The sequence below is a fragment of a genome, unplaced genomic scaffold (assembly GCF_019419815.1).
Source record: "Pyrus x bretschneideri cultivar Hongxiangsu unplaced genomic scaffold, Pyrus_bretschneideri_v1 Contig12, whole genome shotgun sequence".
In the NCBI taxonomy this organism is placed as follows: domain Eukaryota; kingdom Viridiplantae; phylum Streptophyta; class Magnoliopsida; order Rosales; family Rosaceae; genus Pyrus; species Pyrus x bretschneideri.
In genome coordinates, this window is record NW_025999413.1 from 2997189 (window position 1) to 3020160 (window position 22972).

General features: G+C 41.2%; 4 protein-coding genes across 5 annotated transcripts; 3 read left to right on the forward strand and 1 right to left on the reverse strand.

Annotated features, from left to right (window-relative positions):
• The first annotated feature begins 959 nt into the window (after positions 1–959).
• LOC125474380 (transmembrane emp24 domain-containing protein p24delta9-like) lies at positions 960–3346 on the forward strand. Its single transcript, XM_048577955.1, has 4 exons — positions 960–1373; positions 1658–1867; positions 2378–2454; positions 3008–3346. Exons 1-4 carry the CDS (start codon positions 975–977, stop codon positions 3150–3152), a joined length of 831 nt encoding a protein of 276 aa, XP_048433912.1. The 5' UTR covers positions 960–974; the 3' UTR covers positions 3153–3346.
• Positions 3347–3860: 514 nt separating this feature from the next.
• On the forward strand, positions 3861–5682 carry LOC103951037 (pentatricopeptide repeat-containing protein At2g20540-like). The gene has a single exon (XM_048577956.1). The coding sequence runs from the start codon at positions 4026–4028 to the stop codon at positions 5511–5513; it is 1488 nt and encodes a 495-aa protein (XP_048433913.1). The 5' UTR covers positions 3861–4025; the 3' UTR covers positions 5514–5682.
• A 1767-nt stretch (positions 5683–7449) lies between these two features.
• LOC125474381 (uncharacterized protein At5g39570-like) lies at positions 7450–9817 on the reverse strand. 2 transcript variants are annotated; one of them, XM_048577958.1, is made up of 3 exons: positions 8770–9817; positions 8431–8676; positions 7450–7801 (listed from the first exon to the last, which is right to left on the reverse strand). In XM_048577958.1, the coding sequence occupies exons 1-3, from the start codon at positions 9800–9802 to the stop codon at positions 7794–7796; spliced, it is 1287 nt and encodes a 428-aa protein (XP_048433915.1). In that variant the 5' UTR covers positions 9803–9817; the 3' UTR covers positions 7450–7793. The 2 variants fall into 2 exon arrangements, with proteins under 2 accessions (XP_048433915.1, XP_048433914.1); XM_048577957.1 differs by having other exon boundaries at positions 8431–9817.
• Positions 9818–14837: 5020 nt separating this feature from the next.
• LOC125474382 (pectinesterase 31-like) lies at positions 14838–18103 on the forward strand. The gene is made up of 6 exons (XM_048577959.1): positions 14838–15211; positions 15299–15403; positions 16186–16263; positions 16416–16603; positions 17148–17321; positions 17692–18103. Exons 1-6 carry the CDS (start codon positions 14969–14971, stop codon positions 17852–17854), a joined length of 951 nt encoding a protein of 316 aa, XP_048433916.1. The 5' UTR covers positions 14838–14968; the 3' UTR covers positions 17855–18103.
• Positions 18104–22972: the final 4869 nt, after the last annotated feature.

The window sequence follows — 22972 nt, forward strand, 5'->3', positions numbered from 1 at the left end:
AGACTTAGATAGATAATCGGTCGACCTCGACGCAGTGCTGTTTATCCAAACTGAAGGTGCTCCTCGGTCGGCTGATTCTGCGGCAGCAGTGCTGTTTATCCAAACTGAAGATGCTCGCCGGGTGCTTCCACAGTGCTGTTTATCCAAACTGAAGGTGTGTCGGCGGGGAAAAGAAAAGGAAAAAATCTCAAGGTGTTTGAGAAGTTTTGCGCAGGGCAATTGTATGCTGAGTTGAAGGTCCCTTCTGTTGTGTGAATTCTTGTATTTATAGCACCCGTTCCTTGAGACCAATTCGCACTCTGATTCGGATTGGGAGTCCCCGTCCCACTTCACTTCTAACTCGAAAATTCCTACTCCTACTGGGATTCTGAATTTTCCTCCTTTTGAGGCTCCATGCCTTGCCGGTCGAGACTCCTAGTCGCACCAGGACTTCCTCGACCTCTTCTATTCATCTGGACCTCTTAGGATAGGATTTGGCCAACCCTGCCAGCTGGCCCGGGTTTCATCATTTGGCCCACAACGTTCGTCATCACCTTGGGCCGAGCACATCTTGCTGCTCGGCCCAATAATATTTTGGGCCCAAACAGTTGGGTTGATAAAAAAAATTAGAATGTAACCTAACCATCTCTTAATCAATTAAGTTACAAACTTCTTATAAGTTTAATCAGATTCTAAATTTCGACATCATATGTGTCATACTAGTACGATAAATTTCTACATATTGAGGTTGGCTACATTAGTAAAGTCTCTGCTTTGTGTGTTGCCTCATTAATGTTTGAGTCGCGCTGCTAACAATCCTCATTAATATGTATTCATAAATTTTTACGAAAATTCATATCAATGACATGTAAATCCTTTCAAATCGAAATTATAAGTATACTCTAATACCGGCGGTAATTTAAAAATTTAGTCCTACCACTTAGCATTACCATTCAATTTTGAAACCCACTTAAAAGCACCCGCAATGAGCTGACATGTCGGCACCTCATTGGGTCCACCAAAATTTAATACCAAAAGAGCGCTTTACTCCCAGAAACCAAGACGTTAACAAACAAAACATATCTCCACCACCGTTTGTTGAGAAGCTCAAAAACTCCGACCAAAATCAACTTCCAAATTCCTCCATCGGAGCCGCCACCCACGGCCGGGGTTTCTCTTTCTCGCACAAAATGTTCCGAATCAATTTTCATATAATTCTGATTCTGGGGTTAATGTCGACGGTAGCGCATTCCATGCGGTTCGACCTCCAATCGGGCGCCACCAAGTGCATTTCCGACGACATAAAGAGCAGCGCCATGACCGTCGGCAAGTACGCCGTCGTCAACCCCAATGAGGGATCTCCTGTACCTGATTCCCATAAGCTCACTGTCAGGGTAATCCCCAAACCATTTCTGTATGTGGGTCTGTTTCTATATCTGAAAATATGATCTGGGTTTTCTTTATCACCAATTTTACGATTGGGTTTTTTGTTCAATCCTGTTTCGAATCTGCTTTCGGAGTCAAATGTGGCAAAAGATTGAATTTTTCAGAGTGAAGTTTAATGTTTAGGCAAAGCATTGATTTCTGTAAATTGGGTATATAATGATTTACATTGTAAGGTTGGATTTTTGGGAACAGTTTGGAGATTTGATCTGGTGATGCTGTGGGTTTGTAACAGGTGACCTCACCTCATGGAAGTAACTATCACTATGGGGATCATGTGGAGTCGGGAAATTTTGCGTTCACTGCTGCAGAGACTGGTGATTATTCAGCTTGCTTTTGGGTGTCGGATCATAAGCCCTCGACCACGGTGACGATTGATTTTGACTGGAAAACTGGTGTTGCTGCTAAGGACTGGTCCAATGTTGCCAAGAAAGGGCAGATTGAAGTAAGCAATCTTCTGCTTGCACAATGTACATACCTGCATTTCGATATTTGTTTTTGGTGTTTATTCCCTTTTTGTGAATTCCGTCATAAGCGTAAACTTTGTTCTTCCATTCTTTAGAATTTTATCAGGAAATGTGATGCTAGTGAACCCAAAAACTAGGAACACAAGTATTTGTTGATTAGGGATCGATACTATGAAGAACAGATGATTTCTAAAACTTGTTAGATTCACAAAAGTACCAAGGAAAAAGAACAAAACCGGAATGTCTTTTTCTTTCCTCTTCTTTTAATGTAATAATAGTCGGTATGTCTCTTGTTAGCTAGAAAGGCTCTTGTTTAAAGAGTTAGCACTCTTGAAGGAACAGGATTCGATATTGAAATCTGCCAATGTTAATATTGTTAATCTCGTTCATCATTAATTAGTATATTAACGTTGTAGAAACATCAAATGTACTGATCAAAAGGTACGGTTTTATGTCTTGTGCTGATATTTTTTTTTGCCTTGTGCTAGTTGATGGAACTTGAGCTGAAAAAATTGTATGATACTGTATCATCCATTCATGATGAGATGTTTTATCTACGTGAAAGGTACGTAATTAGTATATCTTGTGTTTCTATTTCCAGCACATGTGGTGGGGTTTCACTTATATGATGTCACCTTATAATCCATGTGCATGCTTGAAGTTAAATTGGTTTTCTGTAAAATTTGAGAATGTGCTGCTTTATTCTTCCAATATTGCTTATCGTTGTCGCTCTAGTCCAGATAAGAGACGAAAGTAATAGGGACGGTTTCCCATTCCACTTTATTTTCTCTCCCCATTCTTTTGCTTCTTCTTCCTCTTTCCCATGTTAAAACATCTCCCTTTAGAATGATACCGTTGAATTCTGCGTAGGACTCACATGGTTGTTTCCTTCGGCCACTTAATATCAGGAAACTCGTAGAACAGTCTGCAACTTTTTGCTATCAAACATCTTGCATTCTTAGATGCTTTTACACCAGTAACTCATTTGAATCGAAATATTAGACCCCATTTATTCTGAGATTTCTTTGATTGAGAAGAGGCGGCATGTTTCTGTTATACCTGATGTTACATTTTTCCGTTTTCCCTTGTTCTCTTTTTCCTGTCCTGGTGTTTTTCAGGGAGGAAGAAATGCAACAACTTAATAGATCAACTAACTCCAAGATGGCGGTTTTTAGCGGCCTTTCGCTTTTTGTATGCCTGTCGGTGGCTGGTTTGCAACTATGGCATCTCAAGATGTTCTTTGCGAGGAAGAAGCTCCTCTAATTTTTTGTTCTGCAGTTATGTACTCACACTATTTGTTGTTCCCCTGTATTTTGAGGCCAAATCCTAAGTTGGACAGTGATTTGTTCTACTGAGAGTTTAGCTTCTAGAAAGGAGTCCCATCAAAGTATTGGTCTGTATTGTTGAAACTGGTTCTCTACTTTTTCCAGAGCAAGGAAACTGACTGACTTCATCAACATCATTTGCAGTCCCTTTGAATACTTAACGTATGAGACCCTTCATCAACATCGTTCGACAATTAAATATATCGTTCCAGCCCACCGTGTGAGTTTGAGTCTAATTTATAAGAACCCAACTTACTTTTTCGACAACTGTTATTGATACTCTTACATTGTTGTTAAATTAGAATCAAACTCAATTTATCAACAGTTATTATTGACACTTTAAAAATATCATTCTTTACTCATTAAAACAATATATCAGTAAAGTTTTTATCAATGTGGGTTAAAAGTGGAAATAGGATCCTCTTTGCGGGAATCCGGAGGATTAATCAATCGTGTTCGTTTATTATACATCGTACGGTTAGAAATCATTTTAAAATTTTAATTTAAAATTGAATATAAATAGTATCTAACGAAAATTGATCGTATAATGAACACGATTGATTGATTGCCGGATCATCACAAAAAGGATTTGAAGATAATCCTTATCCCTAAAAGTGCTCATTTCTGAATTATATAATGATTTTTTTTTTCAGCGTCAATAACAGCTCTCGTTATCAATTGAAATATAAAAATCATTGTTCGTAGAAGCAAATCAAAATCATTGTTTGTAGGAGCAGAGATCCCAAGTTCACTAAGACAGTTTTAAAATACCGTTAATACCCGAACCAATGTATCAGTGACCAACAAACCCATGCCGCTGCCGGGGCAACAACAATGGCAAGCAAGCCTAAGCTTCAGCCTTGCCTACATGGCCCAGAACTGCCTCTCCATGACACACCTCAAGCAAATCCACGGCCGCGCAGTCGTCACAGACCTCCACCACCACGCCATCGTCCTCGCCAAGATGTTCCGTTTCGCCGCCATCTCACCCGCCGGCGACTTAAGCTACGCCCACCGCCTGTTCGACCAAATGCCCCAACCAAACACTTTCTTCTACAATACCCTCATCCGTGGTTACTCTAAAAGCTCGTCTCCTTCGGATTCGGTGGTTCTCTTCAACCAGATGAGGCTTAACTGCGTCGACCCAGATGAGTTTACCTTCACGTTTTTGCTGAAATCGCGGTCAAGGATGAAAATTGATGCTGCTCCGATTGTGGGGTCCGATGAGATTCATGGGATTGCGTTGAAGTTTGGATTTTGCGCGCATTTGTTTGTACAGAACGCATTGATTCATATATATGGGGCGAGAGGGATACCGGTTGCGGCGAGGCGAGTTTTCGATGAGGCGGTGGCTCCTGACGTCGTTTCGTGGTCGGGTTTGGTTATTGCGCATGTGAGAGCGGGGGAATTGGAGTTTGCACGGCAGGTGTTTGATGAGATGCCTGAGAGGGATGTGGTTTCCTGGACTGCTATGATTTCTGCGTATTCCCAAGCAAAGTATTCGAGGGAAGCGCTTGATTTGTTTTGGGAGATGAATCGTGAGGGAGTGATGCCTGATGAAGTCACCATGGTGAGTGTAATCTCAGCGTGTGCAGATTCCGCTGATGTAGAAACGGGGATATGCATCCATCGATATATTGATGCGAACGGGTTTTTGTGGATGGTTTCACTTTGCAATGCGCTGATTGACATGTACGCAAAGTGTGGATGCATGGACCGAGCATGGCAACTGTTCAATAAGATGAGCCGGAAGAGCTTGGTCACTTGGAATTCGATGATTTCAGCATGCGCTAACCATGGCAATGCCGATGATGCATTTGGTTTGTTTGAGTGCATGACTGCTGCTGGTGTTGCACCGGATGGTGTCACCTTTTTAGCCCTTTTAGTTGCGTATACACACAAGGGATTAGTAGATGAAGGGCTCAAACTATTCGAGAGAATGCAAACAGACTATAAAATCGAGGCACGAATTGAGCATTATGGTTGTGTGGTTGATATGTTAGGGAAGGCAGGACGACTAGAGGAAGCATACAGATTGATTAGTAGTATGCCAATTCGGGGCAACGATGTTATTTGGGGAACACTGCTTGCAGCTTGCAGAACTTATGGGGATGCTGATATGGGGGAGAGGGTAGTGAACAGGCTGTTAGAGTTGAAACCAGATGAAGGCGGGTACTACATTCTTCTTCGTGATATTTATGTTGCGGCCGGAAGGACAATGGAAGCAAATGCAATGAGGCAAAGCATGAAGGTTAACGGTGCTAGTAAGACTCCCGGATGCAGCTGGGTGGGAGCATAACGTTGGCTAGAAGAAGAGTAGAAATGTAATCCATGAGTCTTCGGCTTAGTTTAGTATTATTCGTTTGGATCGCTTACAAAACGTCAAGCGCTATTAAAAATGTAACATCTTGCACGATTGTTTAGGTGAGTTCGATTGATATACATATTAAACTCAAGATTTGTTGTCACACCTCCTGGAATGTCCACAAGTTCATTCGAATCAAGATGTGATGGCCATCACTCAAAGGATGACGAAGCTAAAAATGTATAAACGAAAGATAAACAAAAACTTCACCGATACAAGTAACTATTACAAAATCCCTATAGAATACCAAAATAAGAAAAACTATTAAATCCCTTTGTCTAACACAAACTCAACTTGTCTAGCACCTGTCTTGTAAAATAACACAAGTTCATTCGAATCAAGATGTGATGGCCATCATCCAAAGGGTGACGAAGCCAAAAATGTAAAAACGAAAGAAAAACATAAACTTCGCTTGTACAAGTAAGTATTACAAAATCCTTACAAAATACAAAAATAAGAAAAACTCTTAAATCCTTTTGTCTAACACAAACTCAGCTTGTCTAGCACCTGTCTTGTAAAATAACTCATCTGGAAAATAAAAATGTGAGGGGTGAGCAACAACCATTGTCGCTCAATAAGTCGAATATGTCATATGCCAGTAAAACAATGTCATTTTAGTTACTAAGGAAAATACAATAATAATATCAAATCAATATGCACGTAGTACCATATCACATCATCATTTTAAGTATTCATTATATCCTTCATAAATAGTAACCCACCACGTGAGTTCTATTGGCCACTCTGGCTCAGTGTCTCCGTGTGCGGTTTACATTTATACCTCGGATTAATGCAACACTAAAGTTCTCATGCTCCATGAACAATTTCAAATATCCACATATCACTATATTAATAATTCCGAAAACATTTCCACAAATCTAACATGCTTGACTTAAAATAAAGAGATATTTGAAAATAAGTATAATTTGCAACACATTACATAAACCACTCATCTTAATTCCGAACTTTGACAAGACAACCTAACTAACAAACTCCACACCAAACCTCTAATTATATCGGATGTTCCTGGATGCTTACTAACCAAATGGAGCAGCAGCTCCTTGTTTTTGGGGCTCTCGGAGCTCTCCGTGCGTGCAGAGGAAAGGAGAGTGTTTGAGGGGAGAAGAGAAATGAGAGTGATAAGAATGAGCTGAGAGAACGAGAGGTGTAGGGAGAGGAAAGAGAGTTAAAATAAAATTATTGGTTAGTGGGAGTGAGAAGACAAAGAACGTGGTCCAAGTGTTTAGATTATACAAATGAGAGAGTGGACACGTTGACGAGGGAAGATGGTGGGGAAAAGAAAAGTATTTATATAATGCTGATGTTGTTGTTAAGATAAAAGGGTCATGATGATGTTTGCAGAAAAAAAAAAGGATCAAGATTGTTTACCCTTTCATTTTTCATTTCTTTCCGTCTCTTCTTATTTTTTCTAACCGTTAATTTCATGTTAAGTTAATTTAATACTTCAGATTTTACTATCTCACACATTTTTACTCTCATTTCTTCCTCTTCGTTTCTGCTGCTGCATTCACAAACCAAGAAACATTTTCGGCTGCACAACAACATCCTTCACCAAGAATGCCTTCGAATTACAATACAATTTCCGAGTTGCTTTTCGGATTCTAAATCATGGGTTTCCTTCTTTGCTTCAAAAAAATAATGGGTTTTTAACCAATCTGCTGACGGTTCAAGTGGGAGAGACGGATTGACGACAGTGGGGAAGGATCCCACTTCTTGATTTAAAACTTGAAAGAAACCTAACCAAAAACGGGTTCTCACAATTGTAATCACTCACTGAACTCAAATTTACCGACCTACGAGTGTGATTCTATAAAAATTGAAATCAAATCCAATTTTCAAGCCCACTGTGTAGCAATAAAAGGTTCATAGATAAACTTAACACACATAAATTAATGGACTAAATACAATCCAATCCGGTTTTAAGTATGATTATTGCGGAGCAACGATGCACACACGACCGCACGCTTGAATTCGGATAGCCTCCGTTTAGCGTTTAGAACACACACTCACACATGTAACACAATACCACTCAAAGGAAAACATGCCGAAACCCCTTTATTTAGTAGCTAAAGTTCGGCATGGATCTCCCGTTAATAAGGCAGTAAGTATTATGATCACTCATCGTCATAGCTCTTGCGTTGGTGGTGGTGCTTGTGGCGGCGCTGCTTTTTCTCCTCATCGTCATCTGAGTCGTCATTTCCCTGCCATATTCAGAAAAGAGAATCAGATGCAGATAACACAAGCCAGCCAGCAGTGATGGGCAAATAAAAGGTACATTTTCACACTTTCAGACCACATTCACCAGAAATGCAAAGAATTTACCAAAAGACTACAGAAGGGGTGAAGTTGATTAGGAAACAGAAACATCAAAGACCTATATGCATTGCATAGATTCGAGCTTGCAGTGACACACCCGGCCGCGATGTCCAGTGAACACCGAAACCGAAACCAAGACGTGCAGGCCATCACTAAAATTATCATAAAAACATAACTAAAATTATCAACTGTCAAATTTACCGAAAATTCGACAAAACTTGCCCTAAAATAGGTCTTTGGGACTGCTTGGAAAGGTTATAGGATTTAAATTGTCTAAAACCAGCAACACCAAGAGCTTGAGCCGCTGCTCAGTACTATGTTCTGATGGCATTCCTTTTCACTTAGAAGTAAAAAATCTTAGGTTCAAATCTCATTGATAAGGAATCCAATACCAAATTAGGTTGTCCATGGCTTAGCCGAGCTTCAACTTTCCTTGGTGTAAAAACAAAAAAAAAAATAAAAAATAAAAAACTTTGATGCAAAGCAATTTAAAAGGGCGAAGCGAGGTTCTCACATATTTCTTGCGACCAGTAGCCTTCTTCACCGTACCCCTGCTCCTCGCTCCTCCCATAGCTGGGCTTCTCATACTCCCCACTTTCCTGGCCCTCATAGCTGGGCCTCCCATAGCTAGGCCTCGGGGGTGGCGGCTCATCTCCATAACCAGTCATCCTCGGCGGTGGCGGCTCATCTCCATAGCCGGTCCTCCTTGGCGGTGGCGGCTCATCTCCATAGCCGGTCCTCCTCGGCGGTGGCGGCTCATCTCCATAGCCGGTCCTCCGCGGCGGTGGCGGCTCATCTCCATAACCGGTCGGCTCATCTCCATAGCCGGTCCTCCTCGGCGGTGGCGGCTCATCTCCATAGCCGGTCCTCCGCGGCGGCTCTTCGCCGTGACCCGGCCTCTCAAACTCGGTCCTCCCATAGCTCGGCCTCTCCTCGCTTTCTGGTGTCTCATAGCTGGGCTGCCCATAGCTTGGCCTTCTCGGCGGCTCTTCGCCATAACTACCCTCCTCACCATAGCTCGGCTTTCTCGGTGGCTCTTCGCCATAACCAGATTCCTCACCGTAGCTGGGTTTGCGACCATACTCAGATCCGAATTCAGCTGGCGGTGCCTCAAACTCAGGCTTTCGCCCGTACCCAGATCCATATTCGGACTCGGGTGCCTCGTACTCGGGCTTTCTCCCGTACCCAGATCCATACTCGGGTTCGGGTGCCTTATACTCGGGCTTTCTCCCGTACCCAGATCCATACTCGGGTTCGGGTGCCTTATTCTCGGGCTTTCTCCCGTACCCAGATCCATACTCGGGTTCGGGTGCTTTATACTCAGGCTTTCGCCCGTGCCCAGATCCATACTCCGATTCGAGCGCCTCGTGTTCCGGCTTCCGACCGTACCCAGTGTATTCGGAGCTGGGCTCATCAGCTTCGGGCCTTCGTTGGTACCCAGAGCCGTATTCCGAACCGGATTGTCCATACTCGGGCTTCCGACCATAACCCGATTCAGGCCTCTCGGATCCGAACTCGGGCCTCTCCTCCCCACCAGGCTGGAAACCATAGGCCGGCTGGGGCCTTCCTTCGTACTCTCCCTCTGGATGTCCCCCGCCGGGATTGAACCCGACAGCTGGTCCGGGTCGGTGCGCCGGTCGGGCGTAGTGTGTGTACTCGTCTTCGAGAGCCTCGTCGGCGTAGGCGGAGGGCTCGGAGTACGACGAGAACTGGGGGCGATCGTAATCGAAATCATCAGTCGGCGATGAGTTGGGGTGGCAGGTCTCGTCGGACGGGTCGAGAGGACGGCCGAAGGTCAGGTAAATGTCGTATCCCCCGCCGTACGGCGTCGGATCGTACTCTTCGAAGTCAGTGACTTCATCCTCGGCGTGCGTGTAGTAAGGCATCGTTTAGATCTTGAAAATGCGACTGTTAAAGTTGACGAGGGAGCGAAATCTCGGGGTTGCGTATTTATAGTCGTGGAAGATTTTCCCGTCAGTTATATTTCCTTATTGGTTAGTGACACGCGGACGGTTCGTGTCCGGCCTGTGGGCCTTGTGTCATTTTTGTGGGCCCATTGAATTATTGGATCTAGTCGGCAGGAGAAACACTCAAATAAGAATGGGACGCATATGTTGGTCAGTCCTAATTTTATTGGAGGATATCATATAAATGTAGTACGAAAAATATAATGTGAGTGGTATTATTTTTATTTTATTTTATTTTATACATATAAGAGCGTTAAATTTATAATAATATCTTACTTCCAAAATAATTTGAAGTAGATTAGGACTGAAAGCAATTAATAAATCGACAACATCTTACTTCTTTTTTTTAGCGACAACTGTAAATCTCATTTCTACATAATTCTACGAAAAAAGAAAAAATCTCATTAAATTATCATTTCCAAGAGTCCATGCTATTTGTTTGTTTCCAGTTGAGTTAGTTAGCTAACTTCATTTATACTTAATTCAACGAAAAAGAAGAAATCTCATTAAATTATCATTTTCAAGAGTCAAACTAACTTCATTTCTACTTAATTCTACGAAAAAAAAATCTCATTAAATTATTATTTCCAAGAGTCAAATCTTAGATGATATTTGTTTGTTTCTAGTTGAGTTGGTTGGACTTGGACCTCCATATTATATTATATATACTAAAATTCAGTTTTCCTCAACACTGATCATTAACAGTGTTTTGACGTAATTGCCCTTTATTTGCTAACAATTCTCGACTTCTTTTGTGTATAGTATAGTAAAATCACGGATTTACCCCTTCTGTACGCGTGTCCGCCATCGTAGAAAGGAATGGGACGGGTGGCACTCTTCTCTTGCTTCTCTCAGGTGGATCTCTAGAATTTTCCTTTGGTTTCCATCGCCATCACCCAACCAATCCATCAAACTCATCATTATACCCCACTAATTGCTCTCTCACTCTTTCCATCAAGGTATGTCGTTTATTGTATTGTGAATGTGTTTTTCTCTGTTAATTTGTATTGGTTTTCTATTCTGATTTAGTTAATCGAGTTTGTTTTTATTTCAGCTATTTGGTCCATGCTAAAGTTATTGAACGGTAGAACACCGGAACCAGTGATCTTTCAAAAAGGTTGGTTCTTCTATATATATATATATATATATATATATATATATTTATCCTTTTGGTCGTTTTGAATGGACTTCCTATAATCTAAATGAAGCTAAATTGAATAGTTGTTTTTGTATATTGTATTTGCTTTGTCAAATTAGTTCTTTTTTGTTGAAAAATGTTATTTGGTTTTGCAGATCAAAGTTTTTCAGAAAGAAAAATATTTGGCAAATTAAATTTACATATGAATACTTACATTTATTTAGCATTTTCCATTCGTCTTTACTTTTAGTGCATTGTGGTTGTAAATGTCGACATTTAGTGCATTGTGGTCTTAATTTAATTATGTGGTTGGTTTCAGGATTTCTTGAGTCGAATAACAACATGGGTGATCAAAAGGTAAAAAAGCAGTTGGTCTCTGCTTGCAAGATGACTTCTTTCCATCCCCGTCCTCCCTCTAAGTCAACTGAGGATTCAAATCCAGCGGATCCAGCTCGAGATAATTTTTAGTGATGTGTTTTTAATAGAATTGCAGATTTGAGTAGTGAATTTTTACAATGGTGTTATTTTTTTAACAATTTATAATGCTATTTGTAAAATTTAGAACAACTATAATATCGTTTGATTTCAATTTGTAATTGCTTCTTTTGATACATTTAAGCTTAATTATGTTAGTAAATTTTTATATCTTATGTCCAAATAAATGTACAATATAGTGTTTGATACATATACAATATAGTATAGGATACATATGCAGTAGTGTATATGTAAAGTTTTTATATTCTTGCTGACCATTTTCAATGTACGCATTTTGTATGTAGAGTGTGAAAAATGCCTTCTTCACAAAGGCAACATAGAGAACATATTCTACTTCATATGAAAAGAAGGGGTTAGTTTGATTGTCATTGCTTTTTTGATATGGTTAAATTCTAAGTTACTTGGCTTACGTCTAATTTAATTGTTTGCTTGCCCAAGTTAAAGTCATTCGTTTTATTAATGCTGGTGACCAAAATCAACCTGAGTTAATGTTAAAACAATATCATAATTTTCATTAGTCTTTGATTACCTTAACCCTTTTCTTTTCCGTCTTTACCAAAATTTAATGAAATTTTTGCACAAATTTTTTTTATAGAAATTAAGTTGATTCACTATTTTACTGTCTCTTGGTAGAATTTTTTTATTCGTTGTTCAAAATTATTATTGCAAATTTTAAGTGGTGGAAGAGACCCTTTTATGATTAGCATCTAATATCTTCTTTAACACAATTTTTTATATTATATTATCAAAAGCTGTAATATCTCCATTTTAAGGTTTGTAATTTCAGAACAATGTGTTGATGAAACACACAAAGGAGTCCTTCAACATGGAACATGAAGATGTAATTAAAGTTTCTACAGAAGCTACTATATACTTAATTAACAATGACAATGATGAATCTCTTCACATTGCAAAGCTCATCCCCTCCATTAGCAATCCTAGACAGTTTGAGGTAACATCCTCAATTCATTTTATCAATTTATTTGTTTGAGCTATTAATTATCGCACAAACCCAATTAAATTTCAATACAAAAACTTGAATTTTGTCTTAATTTTAATAGTTGGAGTTAGTAGTTTATATCATTGATTTAACGTTGTACAACTATTCTTCCATGCTGGTTCTGCAAATCCGTGAACTCCGCACCAGAAATCAATGACTTTGATATATGACACCTATATGTTAGTTATTGTAAACATCTTTGTAAATAGATTTTCACATGAATATAAATAGTGTTGTATATCGTAGGTATTTATAACTCTCTGCATGTTTTAGTTTTAAAACCCGTAGCAACGCAACACGCGAGTACCGTTGCTAGCACGTATTGTACAAGAGTTGTGAACTTGAATGATCGAGCAGAGCTCACCCTACCTTGAGCTCCCTTGTAAAAAGTTTGGAGTGGTTCAAAAGTTTTACGAGCTGAACATACTAATGCTCAAACTTGGAGCCGAACAAGCTTGGCTTGGTTCTTTCACAAGCCAAACTTCGACGAGCCAAACCCAATGCAAATTTAAACAGTTTTGAACCAATTTACAGCCCTAATTGCATGGTTTACTTTTTTAATTAGTGGCAAATATTTATTCGATCGGTAATATTACTGAAATTATGTCTTAGTTTTACGAGAGAATACCTATAAAAGGACGACCACACTTACAAAGAGTGAAACTCTGTCCCACATATTTCCTAAAAGGTTTCACTAATTAGCTAGACTGCCCTCTCTTTGTGATTGTAGTTGAATGAATGATGTGTCCTTGGTAGAAAGCCTTCGTTTCTTTCAAGTGATGTGTTCGAACAATTCTGACACCATCTTTGCTCGAATCACTTAATTTGGTTTCAAAAACTTTGAGCGGAGGACGACCTGTGTAAGTATTCTTCAAGGCAATAAAACAACAAAAAGTTGATTCTACTGCACCTAAGGTCCCAAGCGATTTTTATACGTACATTTTCATACGGTGTTGAGACAAATTTGCAATCAAATTAAGCAGTGAACAATGCCATAAAATCAATTTAAGAAGGATGGCACATGACATGAGTACCCGACGTATGTTAGTTACTGAATTGCTTGGTCGCTAGTACAGCATCCCGGCCACCATGATGATCGACTGCCACCAGGCGACGTAGACTGCATGCATGCAACAGATAATAACACAACGTTTAGATACAAATACTTAAAGAAACACTTTGCTTAATTCTAATATGTGCATGTATGGTTGTTTCACTTTCATTAAAGTAACACGTTCCGATAAATAAACATGTAAAACATACGTGTTTGTCATACAACACACTTAATTCAAACTTTTAAACCATAATGCGTTTTTTCTCTTCATCCGACGGGTTTGATGTATATGTTTTCAATGCGTTTATTTCTTTTATCACGTGTAGATGGACTAGTAAACACATAAGACATACGTGCATGTCAACTGAAAACATAATGTAAGATTCCAAATAAAGAGAATAAGAGTGGTTTCTCACATATTTCTTGCGACCATAGCCTCCTTCCCCTGCAGGAGTACTCTCTTCGTCGTCAAAAGACCCGCTTTTCCTCCCTCCTCCATACCCCTTCTCTTTCCCACCACCCAAATTCTGTTTCCGAATATTGTACTGGTCGACCTCGTGCGACGGTCGGGCGTAGCTGTTGTACTCCTCTTTCACGCCCTCCTCGTCGTACGCAGACGACTCTTTGTACTACGGAAACTCCGGCTCGTTGTAATCATTGGAGGCCGACCCCGACGAGTGGCGGTAGCACGTCTTCTCTGTAGGTTGTAGAGGCCGGCCATAAGTCAATCCCATGTCGTATCCGCCCTCGTAAGGCGTCGGGTCATACTCCTCGAACATGTCGGCGCCGTCGTCGGTATCCTTCGTCGCGTAGTACGAGCGGTAACGCGTCATTATTGTAATATCGAATTTTGATGAGGTTTTGATCAACTTTTCCTGATGAGAAGAATATAAGTCTTAAATGTTGCTTAACGCTCTATATATGGCGGTTGACGATTTCTCCTGCGAAAAATCGTGTCAAAAAGTGCAATCTCAAGGCCAAATTTACACCCTTTGGTTTCATTATTTACCGTAAATTTTACAGTGGCCTGCATTATTTTGAGGGTTTCATTTTAATTTTGTCCGTGTAATTGCAAAAAGTAATGTTATTCACATTCGTTTTTATTTATCGTATACACTTATTAACTGGAGTCGAAATCCGTATCGAAAACTTGTGAGTATTGGGCCACATGTTCCTTTCTATGGGCCCTTTGGACCCGGCCCATTACAAAGCCGACATCACCAGATTCCAAGAACTAAACTTTAAACATTTTTTATCTGATCCTCTGTCACTGTCGGTCCGGCTGGCTGGACCGATACTCTGCTTTTAATCTTCGCGACCATCGATCCAATCGCCACTGCATGCAAAGACACAAACTTTAACAAATTCCCACTTCGGAGAGCTCCCAGATCGTGAGAAATGGCGGCCCTCGTTCTCAGGGTCGCGCAGGATGGCTCCGGCGACTTTCGGACGGTGCAGGAGGCCATCGACGCCGTTCCTCTCTGCAACACCCGTCGCACCGTGATTCGCGTCGCTTCCGGAATCTACCGGCAGCCGGTGTACGTGCCCAAGACGAAGAACCTCATCACGCTCGCGGGTCTGGCTCCGGAGCTCACTGTGCTCACCTGGAACAACACCGCCACCAAAATCGAGCACCACCAGGTGGGGTAGTACCCTTTTTTTAATCTACCCAGTAGGGTTTTCGACACGTGTATGAAGGGTTTTGCTGACGTAGTAGGTTTTTGGTAGGCTTCTCGGGTGATCGGAACTGGGACTTTCGGGTGTGGGAGTGCTATTGTGGAAGGAGAGGATTTTATTGCAGAGAACATCACTTTTGAGAACTCAGCTCCTGAGGTTAGCTTTGTTTCGGTTCTTGGTTTCCTTTCATTATTTAGTTATAGTTCAAAGTTTGCATCTTTTGATTGCATTTCTGTATATTGAGCATGGTGAAACTTGTAATCTGAAGTTGAAATTTTGAACCTGTTGGTTTGTTTTGTTTTGTTTTGGTTTTCTTCTGTGGATTGTTATGAATGTTGGAGTTACTAGTTTCGTTGGATTAACCAGGTTTTTGAAATCTTATTTGGGAGTGAAGGAAAGGGGAAAAGGATCCTCGCAAGATCCTTTTCCTGGGGATGCCGTCATCGTATCCGTTCATCGTATATCGTCGTGGTCAGAAATTATTTTAAATTAATTTGTACGATGAACGGACACAATTACAGAATCTCCCGGATCCCCATCCTTTTCCAAGGAAAGGATGATATGATTGGAAGACAAGGAGATTTTTCAGACTTGTTTTGATTAGGGAAAACCGGGTTTGGAACGTTCAGCCAACACAAAAATCTCATTTTCGTTACTTTTGGTAATGGAGAGAAAATGCGAGCAATGAAGCTCGAAAAGCCTCTCTTTCTCTCATTTTCTTAATCGAAAATACACTTTAAAGGTTCTGAAAACCAACATCTTTGTCATCAGAGAAGTTGTGGAATGTTTAAACTTTGTTGTTAGAGGTTGTTGGAAATGTACAAACTTATGTCTTTTATAGTAATACAAAGTCCTTCGAATTTTCCTTTCACTCTTTGAACTTCATTCACTCTCAACATTGTGTTTAACTTTTTTATTCCCTCTGTTTTGTTCGGTAGGGATCGGGTCAAGCTGTGGCAATTAGAGTAACAGCTGATCGATGTGCCTTCTATAACTGCAGGTTCCTTGGATGGCAGGTATACCCATTGTCCCAATTAGTCAGTTATTTTCTTTAATTTCCTGTTGGGTACAAACTGTTACTGTTTTTACTGGGTAACCACGAGCTATTTGAGGATAAGTGAGAGCAGTTATCAGTCTAATTGGAGGGTCCTTTCGATTTTTAATGCAGGATACCCTATACCTGCATTATGGAAAGCAGTATCTGAAAGATTGTTATGTTGAAGGAAGTGTGGACTTCATTTTCGGCAATAGCTCAGCACTTCTGGAGCATTGTCATATCCACTGCAAGTCAGCAGGTTTCATAACTGCCCAAAGCAGGAAATCTTCCCAGGAGACAACAGGATATGTATTCTTAAGGTATGTTGGTTTGCTAGCCTTTCGCCCATCTTGGTTGAAGTTGCTTGTGGCTTACATAAGCAATTGAATCCTTGAATTGTATGGAACCATATTTAGTTCTCTCTTTTCTTGGAGAAGTAACTATCAACCAAAAATAGCGAAAGGAAAAAGAGACAATAAGATACTTATGCTATAATATTTTTTGGATGTGGTCCAATATCCCAGTGGATAGGGTTTTGGTTTCCACCCATATGTCCCGGGTTCGAAACTCCCCCGTCCCCTAAATTGTTGTTGTAGTTTTGAGCCCTCCCCCTCCCCTAAATAATAATAATTTAAAACGGAAAATTAATATTTGAATGAAATCTTGCCGTGATACTCTCTTGACTCTTTAGACTTTCCGGTTTCCCTATGTCTTTCTGATACAAGTTAGAGTTCCATACTTTCTAATGCAACATTTGATAACTTATGAAACTTGGATGTGTTTTCTTGTACTTCATTGATGAACGATTGATGATTTGTTTTCTTTTACTTCAAAAACCAACCCTGTTTTCTTGAATTGTTGCAGATGTGTAATCACTGGAAATGGTGGGACTTCATATGCATATCTAGGACGACCGTGGGGACCTTTTGGAAGAGTCGTTTTTGCATATACATTTATGGATGGATGCATCAGACATGTAGGATGGAATAATTGGGGTAAAACAGAGAATGAACGAAGTGCTTGCTTTTATGAATACAGGTATGCATACTTTAGTCCATCTGCATAGTACTTCTATTCTACAGTGCCTCCGTTCGGTGGAACGTTGTCTTATCAAACCAAACGATGGACATGGACTACAATAACTTCGGAGGAACGTGGTGTCTTATCAAACCAAACTAGTTTGTTTTTAGATGGTTCATGTGGGGTACCTAAAAGTAAAATTAAACAGAGCTGAGAAGGGAAAGATGTTTACCTTAATTGGGTTCTCAAGCTTGTGGCTTTGTTTACCTGCTCTTGCGCGTAACAACTTCTTGAAGTAGTGATTGTTGCTTTGAAATTATAAGTTTCTTTCGGGTTCGTGAGTAGAGGTAGAGTTTGACAAGCTTGCATCGTTGAATGAAAATTGCAGGTGTTTTGGACCGGGTAGTTGCCCATCGAAACGGGTGACATGGGCTAGAGAACTGGTAGACGAGGAAGCAGACCAGTTCCTCCAGCATCGTTTCATCGACCCAGATCCAGGAAGGCCTTGGCTTGCCCAGAGAATGGCCCTAAGAATACCATATTCTGCCTAGGAGTTAAAACATGGGAAATATTCCCTATAAAGTTGGTCGAGTATACTGAAATCATTTTACGACGAAAGAATAAGATATGAGCTGTAGCTATTTCAAGATGCCCGAGGCGTTACAAGGCCATTTTTAGCGTTTGAGCTTCGTATCCCGCCCGATGTAACTGCTTGTTTCAAAGACTTTTATGTTTTGATTTGGCTAGATTTATCCAGGATAATATTGATAAACTCGTTCCATTCTTTGGTTTCATTTTCATCCTTGGCCTTCATCATGGATAGTTTATGGTATTACTGATCTTGTGATGATAAAAATCCTTTTCCGTTTGACCTCCAACCGGTGTATATCCAACTTTAACACGGTACTCAACCTATATTTTACAAAGCTGTTATAAACAGTCGTCCGTTACCAAAAACACATTTATAGATGCATGTTATGGCTTGGAAGAGGATCCCCTCCGATTCATTTTGCAAGGATTTTCACTTTCTAGTTATTTATTGTATATCGTACGGTCAGTTTTTGTTAGATATTATTTGTATTTAATTGTAAATAAAAAAAGTCAAATGATTTTTTACTACACATACATAGTCAGATATTATTTATATTTAATTGTAAATAAAAAAAGTCAAATGATTTTTTACTACACATACATAATGAATAATTAAGATGTAAAAGTTTTTAGGATTCCTATAAAGTGAATTCGGATGAGATGTAATTGTAGACATCGAAATTTCGGTGAAACAAATGTTCACCAATGCATTAAAGTTTTGACGTGTCAAGGCATACATGGCATACGCCACGTGTTGTACAAATTGTACACATGGCGTGTGACTCAACAAAATAGGAAGAAATACCCTTGAAGGATTAAACAAGTTTTTCTTCTCATTTTGGGCAATGACAAGGCAAGTACATTTCAATCCATTGAGGATCAAAACAAGTTTTTCTTCTCATGTTGGGCAATGACAAGACAAGCACACGTCAATCCCTTACGGATCAAAGCAAGTTTTTCTCATTTGGGCAATGACAAAGCATACACATTTCAAGTTTAAAATGGTGTTAAGTGGGAAATTAGGCCATAAGTTACACCACTTCAAGTTTAAAATGGTATTAAGTAGGAAATTAGGCCATAAGTTACACCACTTCAATTTCAATATTGCATTAAGTGGGAAAATTAGGCAATGGTGCTTGGAAAGGAAAAAAATATTTTGTGGTGGTGATTCATTCTCAAAGCCTATAAATAGGCTTCTCCATCAAGGTATCAAGCATCAAGGAATTCACAAATACATTTCTCTACTCCAAAATTGGGAGAGAATTCCCCAAATCCTTGAAGCTTTGAAACTCCAAAGCTCTCAAGCATCCAAATTCCCAAGAATTCCGAAGGATCAAGAAAGCACTCTTCGTTCTTCGTCAAATCTTCCTTCAAGATCAAGCCCCGACGGCCCTTGAAGAAAGTGTTCATCATTCATCAACTGTTCATCCTTAGATCAAGCCCCGACGGCCCTTTGGATCAACAACTCATCCACAAACCCATACACCCATTCTTCAAGATCAAGCCCGACGGCCCTTGAAGAAAGTGTTCATCCGTTCATCCTAAGATCAAGCCCCAACGGCCCTTTGGATCAACAACCTCAACAAATCCACACATACAACCGTTCATCCAAGATCAAGCCCCGACGGCCCTTGGATCAACAAACAAATCCACACATCTATTCTTCAGGATCAAGCCCAAAAGCCCCCCTTGAAGAAAACCAACTGTTCATTCAAGATTAAGCCTCAACGGCCCTTGAAGAAAACCAACCGTTCTTCAAGATCAAGCCCAAAAGCCCTTGAAGATCCGCTCATCCATCAACATTCAAGATCAAGCCCTGAAGGCCCTTGAAGAAACTTCCATCAACCTTCAAGATCAAAGCCACGAAGGCCCTTGAAGAAACTTACAACTGTTCATCCAAGATCAAGCCTCGACAGCCCTTGGATCAACAAATCTACATCTTACGAAGATAGAATCAGAGGACCAAATTTGAGAGAGATCGTAACCCCAAAATCATCAAACACAAAAAATATTATTTTGTACACGTTATTCTTGTTTCTTGTTTCAAGGAACTTTCGTGTTCACAAATTTGGCACGCCCAGTGGGACATCTCTACCTCTCATCTCTATCCTCAAAACATCGAAAAACGCAAATGGCATCAAGAAAGGATCAAGCTGTTCCTGCAATCAAAGCAAAGAACAAGAACATCATCGCTGCAAGTGGTGATATTTCGGGCACCATAACCCGAAGTAAGGCAAGAGCTCTTTTTGCCGCGGCTTCCGCCCCTGCATTAACTCTGTCAAATGAACAAGAGCACCTGAGGCACGAGCCTGTGATCACCCTAGCCTCGCTAAGGGCATCAAGAGGGGAAAGCCCGAGGAAATACTCAGAGTCCCTACTCTCCGACGCTGAGTCGAGCGGCAGTACAACCATGCAAGTCATGACCACTGGAGCAACTTCAATCGAGGAGCAGCTAGCTCAGATGAATGAAGCAATCGCAAAGCTTACACGGACTGTGGAAGAGAAGGACTTGCAGATTGCTGCACTTGTCAACCAACTAGATGCGCTGCCCGACGTGAAAGTCGACCTAAATGTTGGCCTATTAAAGAAAGAAGTCGACGAAGAAGAGGAGCCATCAGCGGAGAAAGTTGAAGAGAAGCCGAAGCTAGACCAAGCAACGGCATTCATGGGATCTCTCTCTATCCAGCAGTTACAGGAGATGATCGCAAGCACTATCAAGACACAGTACGAAGGAAGCTCGCATGACTCCGTACTGTACTCAAAGCCTTACTCCAAGAAGATTGATGCTTTGAAAATGCCAAGGGGTTATCAGCCCCCAAAGTTCGTGCAGTTCGATGGAAAAGGCAACCCGAAGTAACATGTCGCCCATTTCATTGAAACTTGCAACAATGCTGGGACAGAGGGAGACTACCTCGTCAAACAGTTCGTGCGTTCGCTGAAAAGTAACGCTTTTGACTGGTACACTGACCTCGAACCTGAGTCTATCAACAGTTGGGACCAGCTAGAAAGGGAATTCCTCAACCGTTTCTACAGCACTCGTCGTACTGTAAGCATGCTAGAGCTGACCAGTACGAAACAGTGGAGAGATGAACCTGTCGTCGACTACATAAATAGATGGCGCTCCTTAAGTCTGGATTGCAAAGATCGGCTTTCTGAAACCTCTGCCATTGAGATGTGCGTTCAAGGCATGCAGTGGGGACTACACTACATCCTTCAAGGCATCAAACCACGAACATTTGAGGAGTTAGCCACCCGCGCCCATGATATGGAGTTAAGCATCACCCCTTCATGGGAAGAAAGAACAGATCGCCGACTACAAGAATGACAAAGTTTTGGGGCCAAAGGTGGATAAGGCTACGTGGAAACCGACCAAGGAAGCAATGACGGTCAACACAACTCCAGTCAAAATCCATACACGAAGCAAGGCGATTCAAACCGAAGCTTTTCGTGATCAAGAGATACGTAGACGCACTTTGAAGGAGCTTGAGGAGAAGACTTATCCATTCCCCGACTCTGACGTGGTTGCCATGTTGAAAGACTTGCTTGACAAAAAGGTGATCGACCTACCTGAGTGCAGACGGCCAGAAGATATGAACCGTACTGACAGTCCAAGGTACTGTAAATTCCACCGCTTCATTAGTCATCCGACGGAAAAGTGCTTTGTGCTAAAAGATTTCATCATGAAGTTGGCTCAGAAAGGGATCATCGAGCTAGATCTTAATGATGTGGTGAAGTCAAACTATACCACCGTCACTTCTTGCTCTTTGAACTCAAAATCTTCACCTCAACCGCTAGGGGCATGCTCCAAAACCATGTCAGTTAAGTCAAGTGAAGTTGAAGGATGGACTTATGTCACTCCAAAGAAAATGCACAAGAAACATAGGTCTCCTCCACAAGTTCACCAATCGGAAAAGGGGCAAAGCAGCTATCGTCAACCTTCAAAGCTACATGAAAGTGTTGAGGATGATGAAGTTATGACACAAAGATCGTCCGTTGCCATCACGATGCGCGATTTCTTCCCCAAAGACTTCTTCAATCACTCAGTCAAAACTCCTTGCTATAAAGATTGCAAGGAATGCTTCTCTAAGATCATTTGACAAATTCACAACCAAAGCTCCTCGTTCGCACGAGCCTAAAAGGCGACAACCGACGCTCCTCGTTCGCACGAGCCTAAAAGGCGACAACCAAAGCTCCTCGTTCGCACGAGCCTAAAAGGTGACAACCAAACGCTCCTGGTCCGCATGAGCATAAAAGGCGACAACCAAAGCTCCTCGTTCGCACGAGCCTAAAAGGTGACAACAAAAGCTCCTCGTTCGCACGAGCCTAAAAGGTGACAACAAAAGCTCCTCGTTCGCACGAGCCTAAAAGCTCCTCGTTCGCACGAGCCTAAAAGGTGACAACAAAAGCTCCTCGTTCGCACGAGCTTAAAAGGTGACAACCAAATGCTCCTTGCCTGCACGAGCTGAAACTGCAAACGGCACCAAACGCTCCTTGCCTGCACGAGCTGAAACTGCAAACGGCACCAAACGCTCATTGCCGATCATCCAATCCCGGCTGATTGGAAAATCTCAGACGACTTGCCTGACGAGGAGGTGTTCTACATCGACATCTTCCCAACATGGACGATGTTCTTCGATGGATCCGCACGAGCAGACGGAGCGGGGGCATGAGTAGTATTCATGTCGCCACAAAGGCAAATACTACCTTACTCCTTCCAACTGAATGAGCTATGCTCCAACAATGTTGCTGAGTACCAAGCATTGATCATCGGGCTCCAAATGGCAATCAACATGGAAATCACAGCTCTTAAGGTATATGGCGATTCCAAGCTCATAATCAATCAACTCTTAACTGAATATGAGGTGAGGAAAGATGATCTCGTCCCATACTTCCAGCTAGCGACCCAACTGCTACAAAAGTTCGAAGCTGTGACACTGGAACATGTGCCAAGAAAGGAAAATCAAATGGTAGACGCTCTCGCCAATCTAGCCTCGAGTATGACACTAGGAAAAGATGAAGTTGCAGACGTGCCAGTTTTCCAAAGATGGGTGATTCCGCTCGTTAATGAAATGTCACTA